Here is a 10,307-nt window from a genome sequence, read left to right on the forward strand (position 1 = left end):
GGGGACCATAGGCAGGCTGGGGGAACGCATATTAATGTTAAAAAACCTCAAAGTGAAATTTTCATGCCATGGGACCTTTAAATGTGCAGCTTCTAAGAAAAGACAAAAGTGTCCAATAGATGGTGAAGATTGCCATTTAACGCTCTTTTTACAGCCGTGGGTTTAAGCTAAGATGAGCAGTCAGAGGTTTGAGTTTAGGGAGCACATGTGTCAACAAGTAATGGATGGGAGGAGGGGGTGGGGCGAGAAGAGAGGAGAAGGATGCTAATGAGATGGCCAGAAACAGAAGCTGACAGACATTCAAGGCGGGGACAGAGAGGGACGTGGTCTTCCTCCTTCATGGTTTCTAATGGTTACCATTGCCAGGCAGCGGCGTTGCTAGGCAGGCATCATCATGTGATGATAATGATAAGAGATGGAGGGATCGCAAGGAGGGCAGCTATATAGGAGGTGTAACTAACAGGTCATCATCAACTCCATCACACTTGTTGGTGCAGTCAACAGACACCTTCTTACAATATGCGTTTACTACCAAGGCTTAATGGCTATCACAGAGAAAACATTAAGCTAAATCTGCTAAATTAGACAATACAAATTAACAGACCATTCTAGCATAGCACAATTTCCTATTTCTAGCTAAGGGGATAAAAGCATGACATCCTGTGGTACAGAGCATGAGCAAACTGCCCAGGGCGGCTACAATCAGTCATAATCAGTGGAGAATCATGAAATACGTTATAGTGCAGGGTCTTTCCTACAGCTTCTAGTTGAGGTAATAACGCCTCCCCATACCAGAAGCTCATATCCTGCATAGGTCATTCAAAATGTGTAAACACCCGCTGGGCAATCAGAAAACAAAAAGCAAACCAGGTGACTGAGTGGCTGGCTGGTTAGAGACAGGTTTACTTGATGGATGATTGACAGGTAATTTAATTTCTCGGCTCTGGCTACGCAAACACCGGTCTGACTCAATAGAAGACACTCATGACATAAACACCGGCCAACATTCTGCTTTCCTTTCACTCTACTGTAAGTGCAAGACTACAAATCTACATGCTAACTATAAGAAAGCCTTGACTAGACTTTAAAATTAGCCATGAGCAAGATGTTCCTCAACGGCACATCTTTAGCCCTTTAAAAAAGTTTGGTTTAGATACAAAAACCGTGAGCGGTTACTTCTTTGACACATGCTAAAAAAAAAACAACGCTTAGAAGCATTAGAAACACAAAACTAGTTTGGCGCAGCAGCTCCATTGAGACCTGTTGAACTCTAGTGTTCATCCTTAGGCAATGTCTGAAGGGAAGGTCTCTACTGAACGCCTAGACAAAATGTTTTTGTGTGAAACAGCAACGTGTTACAATACTTTGTTACTGGCACCAACAGTAAAATGCACCACACCAAATTAAGCTTTTTAGCCTGGGAAAACCCTGATGAACTTCCGGCAAATTTGAGATTTGCTCTCCAAGTCCGTCTGGCCTAGAGCCCATTCAAGCCCATTTCCAATTTTTCCAAATCGAGGCACCAATCACAACCGCTGAGGCGGGTTTAACACGATGACGATAGCGCAGCGACGGCGAGCAGCTTTTTGTTTACAGTCAACATGGCGGCCACCGAAGCGCAGCGACCCGTTGATGCCGCGGCCGCTGCTACGTCACCCGGATCTTTGGTCCGACTGGTTGAAGGACTATCCAATTGCGCCCAGAGGCATTTGAGCGGCGTCCCTTTGGAAATGAGCTGTGAATGAACCTTGCCCAGACCCACTCTCGGTTACAACTGAGAAGGGTCTGGTGTCAGCCAGGCTATATGCTTTTTAGAGATGAATCATATCTTTTACACGTAAATAATAGACGGATGCTCGTGTAATCCTTTATCCTGTTTGTATTGGCTGTGAAATTGTTCTGGGTTGTTTTAAGAGCAGAACAATATTCTGTACTGAACAGCACAAACATGAAGAGGAGATGGATCTGGAAACATTTGACAATCCAAATGTACATCACCAGAGCTTTGTTCTTCATACAATGATACTTGGTCAATGTGACCGTTTTAACTGGAGCTTGGATTTGTCTGTTCTAGAAAGCTGGCTGTAGCTGTGGGCACAGCAACAAGTCCTTTAGCTCAACCAGGTAAAATACAGGAGTATCCATCGGGCATCCATTGAACATGTTGTTGTAATTATGGTTATTAGGGGAGAACATGTAGGCCAATGAAAAATTAACATCTCTTTTATGTTGTGCTACATTTTATGAAAGATGGTAGATTAAGTTCAATTAGATCAATCACAATTTCATTTTAGCCATAACGATATAAGTAGCTATACTTATTAAGACTAAAGGCTCATCAGGTTCCTGTTTTTCAGTCTTTCATCTCATGCATGTCTGACGGCACAGATATGCTACACACGTGTAACCACGGCCGAAGCATATTTTTTACGCTTTAAGTCTTTTTTTCCCCCTTCCGTTTTATGTGAGTAACTACAGTGCTTGTGTGTGGGATTTAAGTGCTGCCAAAATACAGGTGACCTAGTGTTGGGTAGCATATTGACTTTTTAAATTATATCGATATATTTTCAAACAAGATATGGGAAAGACAATTCCGTTTATATCGATATATTTTGATGTTGTATTACATAACTAACTGCGTGTCAATCACTGCTCATGCACACACATTCATTCTCCCTTGTGGGGGGAGGGGCTTAGGAGACTGTTTTGGGCTTTAGCAGAAATGGGGGAGGGACTGAGAAGTTGTGTATGTTCACATTTTTTGGCTAAAGCCTGGATCTTCACAATCCTACCTTCAGCACCTTTAAAGACTAAGGAGTTGTGGTACCTGAACGTCCAATTTAAAAATACATTAATATGGGGCTTCCTGTGGTCAAGAGTTCTTAAACGCTGGCCATGTAATCACAATGTTCCCAGTTCAAGTACGGCAGGGGACTTTTGTTGCATTTGTTCCCCCCCTCTTTCATTCTGAAACCACTGGCCTTGTTCCAATACAGAGTAACACAATTTTGATCCCCAAAACACTAATTTATAATACAGAATACCACCTTGGCTATGAGGCTGTAAGCAGAGTCGATCTGTCTAAGTCTGAGTCAGGTCATATGACAGCTACTGAGCTTCCTGTTGCTTATTACTAGTGTAGTACGCTTATCTAACCACATACACTACTCAGAGAGCTGATTAACACACTAGATAATAAAGCTAGACTCTCAATATGACAAGGAGAAATGCTATAATGAATTAAATACACTGAAAGGATGACTTTATACCATCATGACCTGAAGATGTCTTGCCAAGTTGGGCTGACAAGACATTTGTGTAGTGATATTTCTAATCAAATTTATATATGGACATGTGTAGTTTTGGTTTAGCTTTTATTTTGTTCCAGTTGTAGTTTTAAAAAAATTCCCCAAAAACTCTAGTTCCATCAGAGTAATGTCTGTGCTCCTGTTAGTTACCAGTGATCCACAATCCACATCAAAATTCTGATAACAGGGTCAAATCTCTTTAAATAAAAAGTGGTAGTCTCGGAAAATGATCAGATCTAGAGGCAGTGTTTCATAGAACAGTCTATTGAAGGTTTAAGAGACTATAATTTTCTTTCAGAGTCGGCCTGTCTTTCTCCCAACCAGATCTGTGGACAGGCTGGCTGGCGGCCACTGGCAGAAAGAAAGAAAATCCAACCTAAAAAACAGAATCGACATCTTCATCTTTATTGACCAGGATCAAGAAATCGAGAGTTCAATCAATACTGACTTACTTCTATAAATCCCAGCTACTGCCTAAGTCACTGCAAAGCGGCACCCTTGAATGTTTGAATTTCTTTAAGTATTATTTGGGGACTTTTTGGCTTTTTTATGAGACAGCATACAGTAGAGAGCTGACAGGAAAAAAAGAGGGGAGAGAGAGGGTGAATGACATGCAACAAAGCTCACCAGCCGGACTCAAAATGAGGACTTGCAATCATATGGCAAGCATGTTAACCCATTAGCTTACCAGGATGTCCCAGTCAGTACTGCTTATTAACAAATTTCACATTTCAGAAAGGCTCAATGACAGGAACATGTATATGGGTTTACAATGATCAGAACACATGTTGATGATCAGATGTGAAAGGATATTTTTGGATTAGAACTTTCCAGATGATGTCACACAGATTTACCTTTTCAGTGGAAGGATCTAGTAAAATACCTGAGGTATACTTCTAAGGTAAAGCAATACAATAAATAGTTAAGGTAATGCAACTGGAAAAAAAAGTGTTTGCAATTAATGCTTAGAATAAAAAAATGCTAGATACAAATACAAGTCGAAATACACGTTACCACTGACTGGCGCTGGATCTTCTTAATTCTCTGTGTGCAGAGGCAACGCTTATCACATATCTGAGCCAATTAGATGAGTCAGATCATGGAATCTTCCTCTGCATTCACAACTATTTACTGCTGTTTGACCATTAACTATTAAAAATCACAACACTTGGTATGGTGAATGTAAGGGTTGGACTGTGAGCTGGAGGGATGCCCAAGTCCTCCTCCAAAAGCAGAAATATGAAAACAATGAATTCCTGTGATTGAGCATCTGGACCAGCATGGAGTCCAGAGGTTTTTGTGGATGAAGCTGCTGGTCTTGTAAACTGGGGATCAACGGTTTGTTTTGGTGCATCAACATGGCAGTTACTAGAGTCCAAACAGACACACCCAACTGAAACATTTCAAACTACTGCAAACCACGGCTAGCCTCAGATAATGAAGAAAGATAACGCCTAGCTGTACTAAGAAATAACCAGTGAATCTCGAGATAAGGAATCCAAAAGAGATAAAGAGCAGACATGTTATATTATAGAGATGCAAAATGCTGGCAAAAATTAAAAATAAAAAATAGACAAAATTGATTAAAATAAATGTGATTATGCAAGTCAAATTGTAAAACCTTATAACATGTCTGCAGCCACACCTCTAAAAGGTAAGAAGCTATTATTTTAATTTTAAAATATATGGCAGGCCAATGCTGAAATAATTCCTTCAAAGTAAATAAATTGTAAACTATACGTACTATTAGCATTGGTTAACCGCTGATCAAAAATGATCTATTCGAATTTGCATCTAAAGTAAGTATTCTCAATAATAGGTTGGTACAGCTTTAAAGATGCTAAGCAAAATTTTTTATTTGTTTCACTATTTTATAGAGTAAAATAAAATAAAAATATTACATAAAAAATAACTTTTTTACCAACCTTTTTTTTGGGGGGAGGGGGGGTTAGTGTCAACTTTGCTTTAACCTATAGAAAAAAAAACTTCCACATCAAGTCTCCTTCTCTATCTTATTGTCTAAAATGTGAGGCTTGTGTCAGGATGTATTTGGAATAACCAACTCACTTAGCCATAATCAAATTACATAATTAGTTTAATGTATAAAAGAACCTGACTGACTGCTTTTTCAGGCTTAAATTTCCCTTCGCAAACAATACGGCAGATAATATCCCTAAACACAACTCATCATCAAAAACCAGCTTGCATCATGAACAGTCATATCAGAATAATGAACACATGTAGGCTACACTCTATAGGCTCGTTTCCTGCCTGATATGATAGGTGTGTTTTCATGGGTTAAAGGGTAGTTAAATTAGATGAATAAACACTTCTTTAGATGCGTGTGATGTACACGGGACTGGGCAGAGTATTTCTGGTGTAGACATATATGTAATCAAGCTAGGCCCTTGGCTGCATCTCTCTTCAGCACTCACTACTAGAGATAAACAACAACAACAGCAGCAGGCAAAACATGTTTCGCAATAACACTGTAGTATGCTTTCTAGTCCAACATAGTAAATTCACCTCAAATTAATTAACACATATGTGCATTATGAATCAATAGCTTCCACTATAATGATGTACTTGGTTTGGACGTCTATACTAACACTATAACAATTCCATAACAATTTAATTGTTCCTTTCTTCACTGAAAAACCTGGTTGGGTCTTGGCCCAAGTCTTTGGTTTGGCTTCATGTACTGAATAATATTACTGTACATTTCTCACTCTACTTGAGTAGACTGCTGTTAAGCCTGTCTGCTTTTTTTTTTAACACTGGTGCTACATCATTATAATACAGCAGTATTACAAATGCACCTGCTGTCATACAGCAAGCTAACTGAGCAGGCCCGCTCATCAGTAAAGCAAGCTAACGTTAACATGGTCAGAAATAAAAACTGCTCTACGCCATTTTAGGGAATATTAGAGGCTTTAGCTTGGCGTTTTGGCCTTCTGTGACAAGAAGCTAAGCTAATGTAAACTTTGTTATTTGATGATGCAGTCACAACAAAAATATATGGTTATTATGATTATCTGGTCAATGTAACACTATCCAATGAGCCGTTAATGTGCTGTCGTGACAGCTGTTTGCTAATTATTTAGTGGAACAGCTAATGCTAGCTAGGCAGTTAGCTGGGCTAGCAAGCTGTGGCTAACACCCCCACCCTCGACGCAAGCGGACAATAGGCCCGACTCTGTCAACAACTGCTACGCTAATTAGTAGGATAGGAATATCTTGTGTTAGGGTGCCTGTGTACAATTCTCTGACACTGAACGGGTGTTTAAAATATTATCCAAATATGGTAACACTGTAGAATTGGAGCTGTCATCCCAACCCTTGCGTCTCTGCTTTTACCACGTCATTGGACTATCCAACACTGCGGAAATACACCACTAGCTATGAGCTAGCTGAATGCTAACTGGCAGTCTAGCTGGCACTTGCTGCACCTTACCCGTGTCTCCGATGATGATGTATTTGAAGAGGTACGCATACGCCATGGCCCCTGGTTTTGTGCAGTCAGCTGTCTCGACCGTTACACCTTCGTTAAACCAACAGTGAACCGTGTGAAAAAGGTAGCTGACAGCTTGTTAGCCTGTTTTTCTCTGTCGGTGTTGGGGAAGGAACAATAAACAGCCAGAGCCTCAGCTCTACGTCACACGGTACGCCCTCGCCACGCTACAGTATGATGTCTTCAGGGTCTCCTCGGAAAATGTACAATGTATTTTGTCACTCCGCTCTTTATTGAAATAAATAAATAGAAATAGTTTGGTGTGGCACTTTTCACACGTAAACCAAACGGCTAAGCCCCCCTTTAAAAAGGCAACTCTTTTATTATAAGAGAAACACAAACATTGTCATAAAACAAATATTGTCCTACAATTATTTAGAAACTAAAAATCACTTTGGTTGCCCCTAGTGGCTACATTGCTCATTGCAGCCCAGAACTCAAATTCAGTCAATACTTGAAATTGCAAAAGTCATGCTATTTTCATGATTTTTTTTTGTGTGTCACCGGCTGGTATTTGGCTTTTAGACTAGGTTGACTTATGCAAATACAGTTTAAGTGAACTGGTTTGGTTTGCCTGTTACTGCCCGTTGAGAAACCAGTTGTTGACTGTTTGCTTACATGAAGCCAGTATGGTCATGTCATTATTGTATGTCACTACCAACCTAAGATTGCAGCAGTTTACAGCGTTAAGTTATTGCAACCTAGGTAGCTCAAAGGAAAAACAACAAGGATATAACCACACTAAACGGAGTCATTTGTGGCAACAGTTTGAACAGTCTAAAAAAAAGCAGCAAAACGTTTCTGCAGGTGAACTGTAGTGGCTCATCGTTTCCTGCAGGGAGAAGCAAAGTGCTGTGCAGTGCATAATTTAAATCTGTATAATCTGCTGAAAATAGACATTGACATATTACAACATAGTGGATTAGGCAAACACCATGGCACCAGCTATTACTGTGTGGGGCACAGCTGGGCTTTAGAGAGGCAAAGTCTCTCCCCTTCCGGTGGACCAACATGGGGCCTATTTCAGAAAAAAAAATATGTACAGTAGTGAAGGGTGGAAAAAAAAATACTAACTTTGGACTTTGGATACATGTCAGTCGATTTTTATTTGATCTTTTTCACCATTTTATGGAGTAAAATCAAATAAAAACATTACATAAAAAATAACTGTTTCCCAACCTTTTTGGGCGGTTAGTGTCAACTCCTTCTCTATCTTATTGTCTAAAATGTGAGGCTTGTGTCAGGATGTATTTGGTAAGACCAACTCACTTAACCATAATCAAATTACATAATTAGTTTAATGTATAAAAGAATCAGACTTTTTCAGGCTTAAATTTCCCTTCGCAAACAATACGGCAGATAATATCCCTAAACACAACTCATCATCAAAAACCAGCTTGCATCATGAACAGTCATATCAGAATAATGAACACATGTAGGCTACACTCTATAGGCTCGTTTCCTGCCTGATATGATCTGTGTGTTTTCATGGGTTAAAGGGTAGTTAATACCTGTGAAACTGAAACATCATTTGTATCCACTCATTTTGCAAAGGATCCCTTCATACCTCTAAAAATAAAAAAAACTGGATCACAATTGACTGAATTAGATGAATAAACACTTCTTTAAATGCGTGCACTGTACACAGGACTGGGCAGAGTATTTCTGGTGTAGACATATATGTAATCAAGCTAGGCCCTTGGCTGCATCTCTCTTCAGCACTCACTACTAGAGATAAACAACAACAACAGCAGGCAAAACATGTTTCGCAATAACACTGTAGTATGCTTTCTAGTCCAACATAGTAAATTCACCTCAAATTTTATTTTGTACAGGTCAGAAAATAGACATTGACATATTAAAACACAGTGAATAGGCAAACACCATGGCACTGGCTATTACTGTGTGGGGCACAGCTGACCACCATGGGACCTATTTCAGAAAAAAAAATATGTATGCAAGAGACCCTGTTTGAAATGATCCATGAATTACACAAAGATTGTTTTGCAAGTCAAGAAAGTCTCAAAGTATAAGACTGTGAAAATATGTCACTAAAAAGACTACACAGTTCAAAGTGCCAGTGTGTTTTATACTGGGACATAAGGTTACTCACACGAGCAGGTGTTGCTCATTTTTTCAAATCCCGCGCTGATAAAAAGACGCTGGATAAAACACATCAGGTTAAGATAACGTTACACGTGTTGTGGGACATAGCTAAGCTAGCTTCTTTTTTTCTTTTTCTTTTTAAATACTTTTTTTTTCAACAATATCTTTATTGGATTTTTTACATAATAACCCGTGTGAAGGGATATTGTACAACGATATATCAAGTAGGTACCAGATCAGCCCATCCCACTCTCCCTCCCTCCCTCCCACTCACTCCACTCCTACAGGTCCGACCATACAGTCCTAAAGAGTGCATACCAAGTCAAAATTTAAATACATTTTATTCATCAATTCAATTATCAATTACAATAAATTACAATAAAAGCCAGACACGTTACATACAATACACCGTACAAAGTCCAAGAGCAAAAAACACATCACATAAAATATACAAACACATAAGGAACCTATATAAACCAAAATACACAACACGCCTTTCTGATTCCTAATCAGCTAGTAAATAAATAATAAGTAAATGTAGAAAAATAAGTAAATGAGGGATGAAAACTAAATTATATTGTAAAAATATACAGTTATAAGAGGATACACAATCACACTATATCACGCTTTTTTAAATTATTTATCAAATAAAGTGATTTAAGAAGTGACTTAAATTTCACTTAAAAAAAGAGGGAATGAGGGTTGAAAACCTAAGAATTTAAGCTAAGCTAGCTAGCTAAAGAACGAGCCGAGCAGCAAGCAAGGTGACGTTTGTTGTGCGAGACGAGATATGTAGTTCACTGAGCGATAAGTGGCACTACGACAAACCTACCTTAAATTGACAAATATTACATGTGTAATTCATGGCTCAATTCAAACGGGATAAAAGGTGCACATGAGGTCCACCGGAAGGGGAGGGACTTCACCTCTGTATGCCTGCATTCAGAACTCACCTATTTGTTTTAAGATAGAGGATGTGTAACCATAGACTGTAACAGTCTACGTGTGTAACCGCACGGCTTCAGGAGAGCTGTCTGCATTCACTGAAGCTTAGCTAATGTTAGCTGCTCCATGGCTGCTTGTTTAACTACGTCTAGGTTTTGATTTCTACACACTCTTACGATGGGTTTTACGCAGATATCGAATTTCACTACTGCACCTTAGGCTGTGAACAATTGTAGGCTATTTGACGATAAATAAAGTTATTATTTTACTGCATTCGTACATTTTATTAATTCATTCCTCTTTAAAATGGCCTTGGTGACACTTGGTGGCACAAACTAGGCTGCACAGGCCCACCCGTCCCTATAACTAGAGTCCATGCTCTGCTTTCAGTTCCACAGTGTGGAAACAGGGAGCCCGGCTGCATTTAGATGGCTCGG

At 39.4% G+C, this 10,307-nt stretch overlaps 1 protein-coding gene across 1 annotated transcript in view; it reads right to left on the reverse strand.

Moving 5' to 3' along the window:
* Nucleotides 1-6,990, reverse strand: part of rab2a (RAB2A, member RAS oncogene family) — a 30,130-nt gene extending 23,140 nt beyond the window's left edge. The window contains exon 1 of the mRNA XM_039815633.1: nt 6,763-6,990. Coding sequence (XP_039671567.1) covers nt 6,763-6,808 — 46 coding nt within the window. The 5' untranslated portion in view covers nt 6,809-6,990. The remainder of the gene's footprint in view (nt 1-6,762) is intronic.
* Between the last annotated feature and the right edge of the window lie 3,317 nt (nt 6,991-10,307).

This window comes from Perca fluviatilis, chromosome 11 (assembly GCF_010015445.1).
Source record: "Perca fluviatilis chromosome 11, GENO_Pfluv_1.0, whole genome shotgun sequence".
Classification (NCBI taxonomy): Eukaryota; Metazoa; Chordata; class Actinopteri; order Perciformes; family Percidae; genus Perca; species Perca fluviatilis.